The following is a 16004-nucleotide window of genomic DNA, read 5'->3' as shown; positions in this document are numbered from 1 at the left end:
ATTAAGATGTCAAGCAGCCAAAAAACAAAACCATAGCAAGCAGAACAAGAACAAAGCACTAGTTTGCATCCCACAAACTCAGCATTACAGCGTGTTGCACATCAGCCCTCACACAACGGCCCTCTTGGGCACACGTGCAGGAAATTCCAACAGAGCCACAGCCTTCAGACAGAGGGAGCAGGCCAGAGTGATCCCAGTAGCCGTGGAATGTTCTGGCCCGTCCACGGCACGTCCGGGAAATTGACAAGCTCATCACTTACCAGGAAACAAACAGGCACCTTCTTTTTTTTGTACTTGGTGGAAGGTTCTCTGTGACAAAAGGATCTACCTTTGGAAAACTCTTCAGGGCGATTGAAATATATGAGATGAGCAGCATTTTGCATTTTAAAGCATAGAAGTCATGAATCTTTTGAAAAAATGCTTATTATTCTGATTTTATCCATGACTTGATATCAATTTTAGATTGAGTTTCCAGCCATCAAAAAAGGTTTCATTCCCAAGCTATCATAAGCCTGCCCCACTGGAATGTTTCTGGGGATGACCAGTAAAATTCTGCCATAGGAATTCACTGACCTCCATGCTTTCAACAATCATGTTTAAACAATACACCCCAGATTCTGGGTATATACTGAAGCCTATGTAAATAAGTGAAAATGAACCGAAATCATCAATGAGTGATACAATAAGGATCATAAGATATAAAAAAATTTAATACACAAAAAGATTTTATATCATTAAAAATTTTTTTCATTTAAATAATGCTCCTAAAATCTCTAATGTGATCCAGCGTAAACTGAGAAGGGAAAAGAAAGGTGAAAACTATTACGTATGCTGGAGTTTTTAAATTGTATTACCGTATTAGGCAGAATGAATGAATGCCTTGAAACTAATGAGATTTGTATTTTATGTTTGTAACCAGCAGAGGCAGTTGACGGTGATGAACGGCTGGACAGTGTTTCTCTAACCCCAACAGGTAAAACACATTTCCATTTTCATCACCCACTGGAAAATATGGCATATGAGAATATTTGCGTTGAAAATATTTTTAACATCAGAGATGCCGATGCTTGAGCAGACTACTTCCATTAAGAGACCCAGCCCTTAGTCCTCAGAGGAGCTCAGTGCCCTGCGTTCAGGGAGATTTTGCAAATTGAATATGAAAAGCTACAGTTTTCTCACATTCTGTTTCATCTTCTTCAAAACCTCAGAACAGCAAGTCCTAAGAATTTAGTGTCACATTTTGCCTTCCCAAACCTTGGGACATTAAAAAGATATCTATTTTAACATAAAATGATATTTCTGTTTAGGTTGGGGATCATCTGTTTTATGATGGGACTCCTGTCTGTTCTGGCCTCTCCCTCCTTCCCCCCAAAGGCTTTGAGGGGCAGTATCACCACTTTCCCTATAATGGGCACCCTTTGAATACTGTGCTTTGAATGAGTGAATAAGCTGATCCATCTAGCCGGGTGGCTAACACTGTAACCGGATCAGCTGAATATAGCATCTCACTGTTGCATCTGCAGCAGGGATAAGCTGCAGACTTCATTCAAACTTATTATTTAACTCTCCAGTAATCCTTCCAACCTTGGACTCTACCTGTGCCTCAGTTCTCACCTGAAAGCCCGAGGGACAGGTGTCCGATCAGTGAGCCACGTGACAGAGTTTATCCCTCAGTTGGTCTCAAGACTCTGTATTGACTGCTCTCGAAATACCTGAAGAGCCTCTACCAACCAAACCCAGACACCCCCTACCCTGCACCTCCCCGACAAAAACCCTGTCAGTGAACAAGCTCAGCTCAGTGTTCTCTCTCCCTTTGACATGATAAAGCCAGCAACTATGAAAGGCATGTGTAGGAACTCTGCCAGGCCACGTGTACACAGGCAGCACTCACCCTGACTTCAAGGTGCACAGACACACATTAGTGAACTTCAGAGTAGGCACGGCTGCACAAGTGAGAACGTGCCTTCTCTGTCACTGAGTAACTAAGCAACAGCTAGATGGATAGATAAATGAAATAAACTGCGGAAGCCAACAGCAACCTGCTTCTATCAAGGTCTCACTGGATATAGTCATTACAGAAATGCCAGAAAAGTGGTTTCTCTTCTAGTTTGGCTATGTGTCCATATTTATGAAGGAAGAGAACTGAAATGCATGATCTCTATTGTTCCTGTGCTTCTCTGAGTGTCAGGACAATTCCCATTATCCTTGTTCTGACCTCCCCCTCTCAGTAGAGGCAGGAAGCGCTGCTACTAATGATGAGATTGTCCCCTTTCGGGAGGCCCTCTGGAGGAACCCCTGGCTGTTCTACTTGTATCTGTTGGCCAAAAAGTTCATTGGAAACTTTTGTTTCCAAAGTCTTATGGAAAACCCCCAATGAACTCTTTGGCCAACCCAGTACTTTTCAGGGTTCCTCCCCAACCAGCCTCATTGTCCCCAGGGCATTTGCACTGCCCATCCCGGCTACCATCTGCCACAGTGAGCTTTTAAGAAGTATATTATTTGAAAACCACTCCCCTTGAAATAATACCTTTGCATTTTCCCATCTGAAGATGGAGGCGGAAAGATGGTTCAGATGAGAAAATTGAATCTGGGATGGTAGAACCACCTCATGGAACTGAAAACACTTTCAAGGACTCTGAGAAAAAAGGAACATTAGAGATCATCTAGTCCCGTCCCCCGTTTTTATCCAGTCCTTTTATTTTACAGGTAAAAAAGCCTGAGGCCCAGAAACACTAAATGACTTTCTCAAGGTCTCACAGCTGGTTGGTGGCCTGGCCGGAGCCCAGGCCTCTCAACTCCCAGCCGGTCCACTGCGTAGCTTTCTTAAACCTTCTCTGCATGTTTCCTAAAGATCCTAAGAATTGATGGATGTACTAATCCCTGTAGGATTCCATTTCAGTGTCGCCCTGTCGTAAGCCGGCCTGAAGTCTGCTGCAGTTCAGCTCTCGGGTTTGTCCTCAGATTCTGAGGCTGTGAGGTCCCAGTGAGGGCAGTTGTGGGACACCCCCAGCAGGTCTTTTCACTAGACTCCTGCTAGAGATTTGATACAAATCACTAGACAGCATGAGAAATAATACCACTTAATCATCTCGGAAAAGGGAAAAGAAGTCACGGATTGGTGCCCGAATCTTGCGGTTGTGGAATTAAATGATCTTGATTAGACTAGCATGTCTCCCCAGAGCCTCTAACCTAAACTCATGTCCTGGGGCTTCTCTGAACACAGCGCCACCACCGCATGCTCTCTTCTTATGAGTCTCCTAATGAGACCGTCTGAGACCGTCCCATGCAGCTTCCTTCCTAGATCTGAGACTCACTGGCCAGATCGTCCTCATCTGGTCATCTGGTCTATCTGAGCCAGCCACAGTTGGTCTTTTATGAAAGATTTAACAATGCCTTTATTATCCGGTTAAGGTCTTTTTGCCCCTTCCAAATTCCTGTGTGTTGAGGAGGGCTAGGGCAGGGGTATAACTCCCCAAGTGTTTCTATGAACCAGAACCAACCAGGCCAAGTTTATAGTCAGGCGTCAGATGACATTAATCTCAATCCACCACACTTAAGCAACCTTCTGTTTGTCTAGTTTTAACAAAATGAACACAGATTTTATAGTGGAAAAACATTTTCTTAATTTCTCTTCCCTCAACCCTTTCAGTAAGCGTTTTTGAGCAAGGCCAGGAATCAGCACTGAGTTGGGAGACTTTTGAATTTGAAATAGGTTAGTGCAGAGTGTACCTAGGCTTAGATTTTGGGGTCATCATTTGGCATCCATTTACATACTTTTAGAAATACAGAAAAGTGTAACAAAGAAAAAGTAAATTACTTTTGCCACCCAGACACAGTCATTATTATTGGGTGTTTTTTTTCCCAGCCTTTTCTCTGTATTTTTTAAAAATTTATATGCTGGAGGTCAAATCCATCCAGTTGGTTCCCTAAGGTTTTGTTCTGTTTTGGTTGACCACCTAATAAGAATTTTCCATTTTATTACAAATCACCATACACATTCTTTTAATAGCTGCACAGTATTCTGCTTTATAGGTAAATCATATTTTATTTAGCCATTTTCTATTGCTGGATAATAGATGTGAACATCCTCTAGAAGTAACACACTTTCATGGATTTTCCTGTAAAAAAATCATTATTGCAGATTTCTAATGGCCTAAAATTGCTCATCTGGCACACCTAAAGCCTTGGTTAAGAAATAGTGATTTAGAGATAAGACACAGACGCCTCCTCAAGAGGTCCTACGTCTGGCTGTGTCATAGAAGAGCACACAAGGCCTCCCTAGAAAAGGGACCCCCTTCACGCTCTTATCTCTGTTGTAGGTCATATACTTGACACCAGGAGAGAAAAACCGGAAGACACAGGGACAGCTTTCACTGCCTAGACTTTCTTTAGTGACCCTGCTCCTTAGTACACACAGCTCTTTCACTTGAATCTCCTCAAAGATCCACTAGCATTTCAGGTCACTGCAAGGTGTGGGCGTTCCGTGGAGCTGACCCGTCATGTCTGAATAGTTTTCATATTCTTTCTTTGTCATATGCAATAATCAAGCCTCCAATTTGGTCTAAGATTTTTAAAAAATCATCTTTAGAGTTGAACTTTCAGCCTTTTGACATCCAACATATCATTCAGTTGGTTCGTTGTCCATCAAAAAGGAGCAGTTTTCTTTTCTTTTTTTTTTTTTTCAATGTGAATATGGTAGAGAGTTTGGAAGCACACATTTTAACATAAATTGCTTCAATGCATTTTATAAAGGAGGGTGGCCCTTTCAGGACTGAAGGAGCAGTGGTGAAAGCCAAGATTAATTAAAACTGTCATCAGCCTCGAAGATGGAAAAGTTGTTTTGAGAGACAGGGTGACTCTAACCAATTACCAAAAACCAAATCATTTGTGACATCATTTCCCCCCAAAATAATCATGTCCCTGATAAGTGCAAATGATACATGAATTGTCAGGAAAGAAAAACCTTTCACGTAGGTTGTGTCAACACAGTGACAAAATACCTAACTGAAAGGTGAGAAACTCAGAGTAAGCAGCCTTCCACATGATACCGAACAACTGTTTTAACATATGGCTCTAACTGAGTAGTCCAGGCTTGTGGCATCATGTGGCAACTGGCCACAAATGTACTTACCCTTCACACTTCATTCAGTTCTAGCACACGTGCTCTCCACTTGACATAAAACCAACAAATGAAAATGTGGGTTCATTTCCAAGAAGTATTTTGGCACGTGGGTATTTGTTTTACAGAGATATTTATCTCCAGATTCCTTTCTCTAGTTGAGATGGTGAATTTAAAATAACCTATTTGTTTAGAAGCATTACTTTTACACCTCATTTACTGTAGAAAGCAAATTACCTTGAATCTTTGACACTTGACCCAAAGGCCAAAAGTTGGCTTGAAAGGAACTTGGACAGCACAAACACCAAACCTTGGAAAAGGGGGTATGCTACGCTGTCATTTAACACATGTCCCTAACACTTACTTGATCGAAGCAGAGAGTGTTAGGGCTCAGAGTTATAGCTCAGGCCCTCAGTCCCATCCCCTCGTTTTGCGGTAAGGCGGCTGAGGAGTGAGGGCTAGGGCCATCCTGGGCTGGGCAACAACTCGTCAACTAGCTAGCGAAACCAGGAGCCTCAGTTCCTTCCTACCCTATCCAAGGTACTTGTGCCATACATGTGACACAGGGCAGTTGACCTTGAGCCAGGAGGCGAGCTCCAGGGGGATTCTGGAATCCACTAAAGACCAGCTAGTTAACCCAAGGCCATGGGAGGCGTCCCTGTGAAATGACAAGGCTGGTCGCAGCGTGCTACATCTCATCCATGTGTGTCTTTTGTCTCCTTTTTGGAGCCTCCAGGATGGTTCAGAGAAATGGTTTCCATCACAAGTTTAGTCAGCCTTTTCCATTTCAGGCCAGTTAATAACCCCTTCCCTGAAACCCACCCCTCTGTTCATCACAGAGTCTAATGAAGTACTGTGAACCCAAGCTTTTGTTTTTCTGCAAGGCATGTTTTAAAATTTGTCTTCTGCCTCTCAGAAGGAAGTCTTAAGGGAATTGAAAAGATTAATTAGTGACCTTTCACCTCTGTTACAATACTATGAATACGATGAATAGGTTGGGAATAAAGGTAGAAACATTTACCTTACGGCTGTGGAATCTGTTAAATATACACCATGAAACTTCAAAGCACTTCCTGCCAAGACTGGGCGAGAGCTTGAATTTTTCACTACTTGAGAGGGGGGTGGGGATTGTTCAGCTCACAGATATGTGCAATGGATTCACAAATTGGAAATATGTGTTGTAAAACTGCAACAGCAAAATCATTTTTGTAAATTAAAAGTGTATTTGTGTTTACTTAACTGTGACTACTGTTCAGACTCTACTCAGAAATCCTTTTTATAGGCTTTCTTAGCAAAAAAAAAAATTATTCCATACCAATGGATCATGTCTCAATCTTCTGTATATATGTTTTATTAATATGTAAATATTTAGATTTTTTTAAGATTACTATGTTCTTTAAAAAAAAAATTCCACGCAAGGCTAGTTGTGAAAATGGTGTATAACATGTGTTGTGATATCAAGTCCCAAGACGCCCTTTATGTCTGTTCTGGAAGAAAACAATAAATTACTTTAATTGAATGCGCCTGTCTCGTGCCTGTGTGCCAGCCTTCCCGTGTTTATGAAGAGGAGCCAGTGCAAGCCATTAATTAAAAGGTATTTATTAATACTCTGGTGATCTTACATGAAAGTTTTATCATCTCTTTATGAAGTTAATTTTAAAAAATAAACGCACGGACCAGATCGCCACCAGAAAGAGTGTCTTGGAGCGTCTCAAGTCACAGGCTGTGCCTGGTGATCAGATCAATGGCAAGCCCCACAGTAACACTTGAGCAGTAAGTACTGATATGCTTGAAGCCTAATTTTAAATGAATTAGGTGCCTTCATAATCTTCACTTAAAAGGTTAAGCCCCGCTTCTATGGAAACAACACATCAGAAGGACAAGTCAATCTCCTCTAATGCAAAGTGGCTGTTCAAACCTAATTGCTTTTATTCTCCTCTCTGAACACAGAAGGGCGCTGCTCTTCATGGGTCCTTGCCCCCTCCTGCTTCCAAAGGCCCCCCGGGAGGGTCTGTCAGCTCTGTCCAGGCTTTGGTTCAGGTCCAGTTCTTGGGCCCTCGTTTGGGGGTATGGGGGTGGTGGGGCTAGTCCACCGCTGGGAGGAGGGTAAGAAAGACGCTGGACTTCAGGAATGAAGGTGACAAGGGTGAGCTGCTTGGAAAGAAAGGAAATTGAAACTCCTGCCAACTGGTCCTTCATGAACCCTCCATGTACCCGCATCCCTTGGAAGCTGAGGGTCTGGCCCCAACCTGCCCCTCATGCTGTAACTGCTCCCCTGCCCGCCTCCCCCCAGCCCCACACAGGGCTCGACATGGCCCTTTTGCCGGGGAATTGTATTTTTTCTTTTTTTAATTATTGCTATGTCATGTGATTTGGCCCCGGACACCTTTGTTCCCACCTACTGGTGAAGATCTGTGCTCTCTAGTTCTCCTGGTTGACACCCTGAAGAGCTTTTCTCATCCAGTGAGGGGAGGGGGTCGAGTTTCACCACCAGAAGGGGCACCGCTTGCATTTTTTTAGAATAAGAGCTCACACACCTGCCTCACTTGTCTCCCTCCTACAGGCCCGCCCTTAAAACTAAGTATGGGTGGATGGCGGCTAACTCATCTCCCAGTCCTGCCCTCCGAGTCCTGCCCAAGCATTTACTGAACACTCGTTGTCAGTAGATGCTGTGTTCGTTTAGCACAGCCAGGGTTGGGAAGCAAGGGTTGAGGGCTGGAGCTGGGGCAGCCTGGGACCATCCCACAAAATGGGGCAGCTGTGGGGGCCACCGAAGGATTCTGAGTAAGAGGTCTGATCAGAGTTACAGGCACCCTTGATGGGTCTGGCCAAAGTCTGGGATGTTAAGTTGCGGGGAGGGGTACTCAGGAGCAGGGAGTCCCATTAAGAAATGGTGGGAACAACTAAGGATGGATAGAAGACCCCCAGAGGACCAAGCCCCACATGCTAAAGCACAGGAGGACCAAGAGGACTCAGTGATGCACTAGCTCGGCTGGAGGAGGAGGTGTGGAAGACGACACCCAGGTCTCTGGCTGGAGAACCATGAGATTGGAAACATGGGGGGAGGGGCAGTTTGGGAAAAGATGACAGAGTGCACATGGCACTCTGTTTCTTCCTTCAGTGAGTGGTCGCTGAACCCTTAGGGTCTGCCTGGTACAGTCTGGGGGCTGGGAGCACAGCCGTGAGCCCCAGGGAACATCAGCGCTTTAACTCTGTTGAGTTCCTGAGTTCCGGAACAAGAAGAGGGAACTTAAACTGAGCAGCTTTGTCCCAAGCTAGAGTTGATCAAGATTTGAAGCCCCATTCATTCCACATAATTCAAGTCTGAACTAAACTACACCATAACAGAGGGGTCTGTCAGCTCATGAGAAGCCCCCAGTCCCCATCAAGTCAGTCTTTCAGTCCCTTTGGGTCACTTACCATGCTCTGAGATTGTCTTATTTATGTTTATTATCTGTTTTCCCTCTGGAATCTAAGCACCATGATGTCACAGGGATGTTTAAGGCTACATAGATTTCAGTCCTTGGGGAAAACATGTTTTCAGAACCCCCACTTCCCATCCTCTCCAGCAGAGGCAGACTAGGACACACACTTCCCTCACCCTCTTCTGTGTCCCATAACCTTCGATCACATGGACTTTCTGTCCCTATGTTGACACTTCACAAGTGTCCGTAACTGCTGGAGTTATGGGTGCTCCCCAGTAGAATCCGGTAACTAATGATTCAGAACAAAGCTTTGAATTTTCACAAACCAACTGTTTGCATTTTTGTAACCTCTGAAAGGTATGATATTCATCATCCCTCCCAAAATACATGTTATATGCATGCATGTATTATTTATTTCTATTTCGTTACTGGTGAAATTAAAAGAATGTAAAATGAGTCATAATGGGAAAGCTGAAGAACAATAAAGAAATGGAGCCCTTGTGGGAGAATCCACAGCATTCTGTGCTTTTATACTGATGTTCCAAATAGACTCAATGCTTATGGGCCTTTTAATTGTTTTACTTTTTTTTTTTTTTTGCCATTTTTATCTGTTAATGCTGAGAAATTGAAGGACATTTTAAACTTAAACTTTGAAACTAAGCTACTTAAGCTAATTCCTTTAAAACACATTTCAAAAATGAAGCTGAACAGTTGAAACTGCTACTGGCCTGGGTCCTCTCACCATGGATAACCCGGAAAATGTTTTTGAAATGGTTGAAGCCCATACGCAGAGCTAAAAGGGCGATGACCCACTTGGTTAACAGGAAAGTTACGTGCAATGGGTAGAAGAGAATTTTCCTGAGAATAAAGAATACTTCAGGTCACTTGCTCAGTCGTGTCTGACTCTTTCCAACCCCATGGACTGCAGCATGCCAGGCCTCCCTGTCCATCACCAATTCCTGGAGTTTACACAAACTCATGTCCATTGAGTCAGTGATGCTGTCCAACCATCTCATCCAACCATTCTCCTCCCGCCTTCAATCTTTCCCAGCATCAGAGTCTTTTCAAATGAGTCAATTCTTCGCATCAGGTGGCCAAAGTATTGGAGCTTCAGCTTCAGTCCTTCCGATGAATATTCAGGACTGATTTCCTTTAGGATTGGCTGGTTGGATCTCCTTGCAGTCCAAGGGACTCTCAAGAGTCTTCTCCAACACCACAGTTCGAAAGCATCAATTCTTCAGTGCTCATCTTTTTTTATAGTCCAATTCTCGCATCCATACATGACCACTGGAAAAACCATAGCCTTGACTAGATGGACCTTTGTTAGCAAAGTAATGTCTCTGCTTTTTAATATGCTGTCAGTTCAGTTCAGTCACTCAGTTGTATCTGACTCTTTGCGACCCCATGAACTGCAGCATGCCAGGCCTCCCTGTCCATCACCAACTCCCGGAGTTCACCAAAACCCATGTCCATTGTGTCAATGATATCATCCAACCATCTCATCCTCTGTCATCTCCTTCTCCTCCTGCCCTCAATCTTTCCCAGCATCAGGGTTTTTTCCAATGAGTCAGCTCTTTGCATGAGGTAGCCAAAGTATTGTCAACATCAGTCCTTCCAATGAACACCCAGGACTGATCTCCTTCAGGATGGATTGGTTGGATCTTCTTGCAGTCCAAGGGACTCTCAAGAGTCTTCTCCAACACCACAGTTCAAAAGCATCAATTCTTCGGTGCTCAGCTTTCTTTATAGTCCCACTCTCACATCCATACAAGACTACCAGAAAAACCATAGCCTTGACTAGATGGACCTTTGTTGGCAAAATAATGTCTCTGCTTTTTAATATGCTGTCTAGGTTGGTCATAACTTTCCTTCCAAGGAGTAAGCGTCTTTTAATTTCATGGCTGCAATCACCATCTGCAGTGATTTTGGAATCCCAAAATAATAAAGTCTGTCAATGTTTCCATTGTTTCCCCATCTATTTGCTATGAAGTGATGGGACCAGATGCCATGATCTTAGTTTTCTGAATGTTGAGCTTTAAGCCAACTTTTTCACTCTTCTTTCACTTTCATCAAGAGGCTCTTTAGTTCTCCTTCACTTTCTGCCACAAGTGTGGTGTTATCTGCACATCTGAGGTACTGATATTTTCCTCAGCAATCTTGATTCCAGCTGTGCTTCATCCAGTCCAGCGTTTCTCATGATGTACTCTGCATATAAGTTAGATAAGCATGGTGACAATATACAGCCTGATGTACTCCTTTCCTGATTTGGAACCCGTCTGTTGTTCCATGTCCAGTTCTAACTGTTGCTTCTTGACCTGCATACAGATTTCTCAGGAGGCAGGTCAGGTGGTCTGGTATTCCCATCTTGAAGAATTTTCCACAGTTTGTTGTGAACAACTTCATCAGAGCATCTAATGAAGGAATTTTTAGATAAGAAGTGATACCACAGTGACCCAAGGTTCATCAACCATTGTTTAAAATTTGCCAAGTGCAACAGTGACCATCACCAGTGTTTTGAGTTTCTGTACAACCAGGGGATCGGAACCTGGTCAGCTCCTCTGTCAAACCTAGGGAGCTACTGCAACAACAGTACAGGATGTTTCAGACACGCCTCACTAAAACCATTTGCCAACTCAAGTGAGAACCTCAGCACCTCTGCTTAATGCTCAGATTTTAAATCAAAGGTAACTCAAAATCAAATCCAGGAAATAACTCAGCCTGCATTTCTAAGAATCAGAGTCCACAACTTTCTGGAGCAACACCTGCAGCTGGTGATAAAGGGTCGAACATGGAACAAAGGGTGATCATGATTTCTAAATTGGGATATTCTGCACACCCATCTACAGCAGACAAAGATGATGTTTGGCAGTTTGTCATGTATTGCAAGGAGAAGCTTATTCGCGGAGAATCGGAGTTTTCCTTCAAAGAGCTGAGAGCCCAGAAATACAATCTACGGAGAAAGCATGAACGATGGTAAATGAAGAGAGACATTATATGAAAAGGAAAGAAGTAAATACTTTTGAAGAACAACTATTAAAACAGAAAATGGATGAGTTTCATAATAAGTTACAGCAAGTAGCAGAGATGTCTCATGAGAACCTGCCCTCTTCCTAGGGGATGTCTGAAGTCAGTCCAACATGTTTGGGGACACACACAGACTCCCAGCAGGAACTAAGAGCTCTGAGTCTTCCAGCCATCCCTCAGCAGACCTTGAAGAATGCAGACAAGAAACCCAAAGAGGCAACTTCTGTTCCTGTTATGGCAAATGATGTCACCACTGGTTTGGTGTTCCCAGCCGTCAACCAGAGTGTAGCTTGCCCGGTTCCTTTGGCAGGCCAGCCAGTGATGGACGCCATGTTTTCAGGGGCCAGCAAAGATGCCAGATATGTGAACAAAAGTACTCATGAATTTAGGCCACAGAGTGGAGCAGAAATCAAAGGAGGGTGTGAGACACAGAGGCTATTAACACAAGTTCCTTTCACACAACTCCAAACACATCACTGGCACTGTTTCAGGCAACACCATCCAAAGTGCAGCCATCACCCACTGTGCACACAAAGTAAGCTCTTGGTTTCATCATGAATATGTTTCAGGCTCCTACAGTTCCTGATATTTCTGATGACAAAGAGGAATGGCCATCTCTAGGTCAAAATGAAGATGCATTCAAAGCCAAGTTTCAAAAAAATGTAACATCTGGGGCTTGGGAAGTCAGTAAAATCATCTCTTCTTTGTCATCTGCTTTTCCTGTATTTGAAGATGGAAACAAAGAAAATTATGGATTACCACAGCCAAAAAATAAACCTGCAGGAGCCAGGACCTTTGGAGAACATTCCATGAGCTGGTTTCCTACAAAACCAACTGAAGTGCCTCACACTGATGAGTTTCTGGATGATTCAGCCATGGGGGGTGTCCACTGCAACAAAAGCCTGGTGCCCAGCCCCAAGAGCCCAGGAGACTTTAGGTTCTCCATGCAGCTCACGTCTATGCCCTTCCAGAGGCTTCCTGTGGACTCCATGCACCCACTGGAAGATAAAGAAAATATGGTAGCAAACCAGTACACCCATGTGGCTTTGGATTCTTTCAAAAGAAACAAGGTGAAACCCTTGAAAGAGAGAAAGTTCAATCCAATTGAAGACATAAGCCGAGACTCAGTGTGCCTCACAGATGTCCCTTCTACATCCTTGCTCCGTCTGGGCCAGCCTGCTTCAGCCATGCTGACCAGCAAGGCAGAATGGGACCCCCTGACTTTGCCATTGCAGAGGATCCGGCAGAAGCCAGCGCCGGGCTCCAGGCTGAACTGATGCAGGCTGGCTCGCTTGGGATTGTAGACGTTCCAAACTTCACTGTTGAGAATTCCTGGGATGAGGAATTGATTCTCAAACTTTTATCCAGGCTTTCTAAACCAGTGAGTTCCTATCCAAATACTTATGAATGGACATGTAAGCTTCCAGCCATCAAGCCCAAGATTGAATTCCAATTAGGCTCTTTGCTGGTCTACGTTGATCACCTTCTTGGAGACGGGGATTTTGCCCAAGTCTATGAAGTTACCCATGGAGATGTGAACAATAGCAAAAATAAGGAGAAATTTGTTTTTAAGGTAAACAACCTGTACAATATAGAAATGAATTTTAGAAAAACAATTAAGCTTATGCAAGTGTGTTAAACGGAGAACATTCCTAAACTCCAGATGTGCATGCTCTCCAAAATGATGCCATCCAGATTCCAAATGTCGAGGGCCCTCGATGTGAATAGGGAGCAAAAAAAAAAAAAAAAAGGAAATTGAGCATCCTAAATCGGTAATGAAGTGGTGGACCAACTGCACATTCCAGTAGGAGAACTGCTTTCTGCCGTCCTCGAGCAATGGAGGGAGGAAGGATACATTCAATAGATGGCACTCACTCTGTATATGACCGAATTAAGAATTCTTCTACAGTGACGTATTCCTAACCACTGAATAGGGGGAAATCAGGCTCAGTTAACAGTCCCCTTCCTCTATTGTAATCAACACTGCAGCACTGCACTGTCTTTAGGAGAAGTATCTCACTGGTGTGAAGCAATGCCACCTTCCTCCACTGCGACCTCACAGACGCTCCCTGTAACACAGACCCAGAGCTGTGGGCATCTTGGACTCAGTACGATTTTGCTTGTTTCTGTGGTTTGTGTCATGGACAGTTCAAGTGTATGTGTCCTCCCTGCCTCCCTGGAAGCCATAACCACAGCTGGTCTTTCCCTCTCTCTGGGTGGATGGGCTCAACGGTCATGGAGGACTGGGTATATTTTAAATGTCCAGCTGACTCCTGGATGTTGGCTGGTGGTCATATTAAGAGCTGCTGCTGCTGCTAAGTCGCTTCAGTCGTGTCCGACTCTGTGTGACCCCATAGACGGCAGCCCACCCGGCTCTCCCATCCCTGGGATTCTCCAGGCAAGAATACTGAAGTGGGTTGCCATTTCCTTCTCCTATGCATGAAAGTGAAAAGTGAAAGTGAAGTCGTGTCTGACTCCTAGCTATCCAGTGGACTGCAGCCTACCAGGCTCCTCCATCCATGGGACCTTCCCGGCAAGAGTACTGGAGTGGGTTGCCATTGCATATTAAGAGAGAGGAGCCCAAATACACTTTGATAATGCTGAGGCTAGCATTTTGACATATAGCTTTAGAAAATGAGCAAACTCTCAGAGATCAAAAAATGACTTTTGATTGGACAGTACCCAGTGACTTTGGAGGTAGAAAAGAGGAGGTGGTAGAAGCTGACAAAATGAGTGTGAATTCATTTGAAAGATTGAATGCAAGAGACAAGTCAGGAAATGCTCTAGAAATTGTGAGAGAGACATAGGTCCCTCCCATCCTTCTCCCATTTAAACATAAAATTATTGAAATTGAAGCTGTGGTTTTGGTATAAAAATAGACAGATCCATGAAACAGAATGGAGATTTAAGGAAAAATTTGTCTCTATATAGCATATATTAAAAGTATTGTTATAATTAGCATAACTTATGTTCAGCTGCTATAACAAAGAGCCCCGCCACCCAGTAAGGCACTCAAATGCAAAACAGATTTTTTCCCCTCCAACTGATAATAGCCTAGAAGTGGGTTTCGGGGTTCAGGGTGGTCATAGGCAGCTCTGCTTCATGTGGTCATCCAGAAACCCAGTTATATCCATCTTATTGTGCTATCACCCCTGGGAAACATCCTCACCCAAGTGGTCAAAGCTGACTCACCAGCACAAGTCTATATTTAAGACTCTGGGAAGGGGGAGAGGAGGAGAATGGAGGGGAAATGGGGCTTCCCTGGTGGCTCAGTGGTAAAAATAAACCCACCTGCCAATGCGGGAGACAGATTCAATCTGTGATCCAAGAAGATCCCACAAAACAATTTAAAAGAAAAGAGTGGAGGGGAAAGTCAAAGAACTGAAAAACTCCTGAGCACACAGAGATTTGTACACAAATGTTCAGAGCAGCATTATTCATAGTAGCCAAAGCCCAGAAACTTGAATATTCGGACTCAAGTTTTTGGACATCAGTCCATCAACTGATGAATGGATAAAGTGTGGTATACCCATACAATGAAATATTATTCAGCAATTAAAGAAAATGAAATACTGATACATGTTGATATGGATGAATCTTGAAAACATTATGCTAAGTGAAGGGAACTAGACACAAAGGTCACATATACTATGATTCCATTTATATGAAATGTCCACATTAGGCAAATCTGAAGAGACTGAGAATATTGTAATTAGCAGTTGCTTAGCGCCAGGATGGGGAGCAGTAATAGGAAGTCACTGCTAAGGGATGCAGAGTTTCCCTTTGGAATTATGAATATGTTCTAAAATTAGATAGTGGTGATGGTGCACAACCCTGAATACATTAAAAACCACTGACTTGTATACTTAACTTTTTCTAAATTTTATTTTTTGGTAGCATGTGGGATCTTAGCTCCCCAACCAGGGATCAAACCTGTGGTCCTGCCATGGGAACACAGTCTTAACCACTGGACCACCAAGAATATCACCTATACACTTTAAAAGGGCAAGTTTTATAGTATGTGAATTATACCTCAATCAAGCTGTTAAAAAATTACAGTACAGTTGGACCCTCTTATCCTACTCTATGTGTGACAATTCCAGATATTTCAAGAATTTGAATAAAAAACTAGAAAATTTGAAATTAATATTTATACAAGCTTGAGGAGAGAAAGGATTTCTTACATATGTTGCCATAGGAAGAAATAATCAACTAAGAATTATTTAATTAAAAATTTTTTAAGTGTACTTCAAAAAGTTTACAATGAAAAACAGCAAGTGACAAGATGAGAAAAATATATGCAGAATAAATGATTTTTAAGAAAGAATATACTTATCACATATCCAACTCTCATAAATCAAATGGCCAATAAACATTAAAATGCTAAAAATTAAACCAAGAAATGCAAATTAAGTAGTAGAAAGAAAATTATTCAG

The 16004-nt window shown here is 43.1% G+C and overlaps 1 protein-coding gene and 1 pseudogene across 5 annotated transcripts in view; both read left to right on the top strand.

Annotated features, from left to right (window-relative positions):
• Positions 1–6638, top strand: part of BEND7 (BEN domain containing 7) — an 85741-nt gene extending 79103 nt beyond the window's left edge. For 3 of the 5 annotated variants that reach the window (XM_069547502.1, XM_069547507.1, XM_069547505.1), the window contains 2 exons: positions 920–973; positions 4320–6638. In XM_069547502.1, the coding sequence (XP_069403603.1) occupies positions 920–973; positions 4320–4381 (116 nt within the window). In that variant the 3' untranslated portion in view covers positions 4382–6638. Of the gene's footprint in view, positions 1–919; positions 974–2706 lie in introns of all 5 variants that reach the window. The other 2 variants (XM_069547503.1, XM_069547506.1) reach the window with 1 other exon arrangement.
• A 2649-nt stretch (positions 6639–9287) lies between these two features.
• Positions 9288–13207, top strand: LOC138417328 (mitotic checkpoint serine/threonine-protein kinase BUB1 pseudogene; annotated as a pseudogene).
• The last annotated feature ends 2797 nt before the right edge of the window (positions 13208–16004 follow it).

The sequence above is a fragment of the Ovis canadensis genome, chromosome 13, assembly GCF_042477335.2.
Source record: "Ovis canadensis isolate MfBH-ARS-UI-01 breed Bighorn chromosome 13, ARS-UI_OviCan_v2, whole genome shotgun sequence".
NCBI lineage: Eukaryota > Metazoa > Chordata > Mammalia > Artiodactyla > Bovidae > Ovis > Ovis canadensis.
Note: the sequence above shows the minus strand (reverse complement) of the source record. Positions and strands in the feature narration are given on the sequence as shown.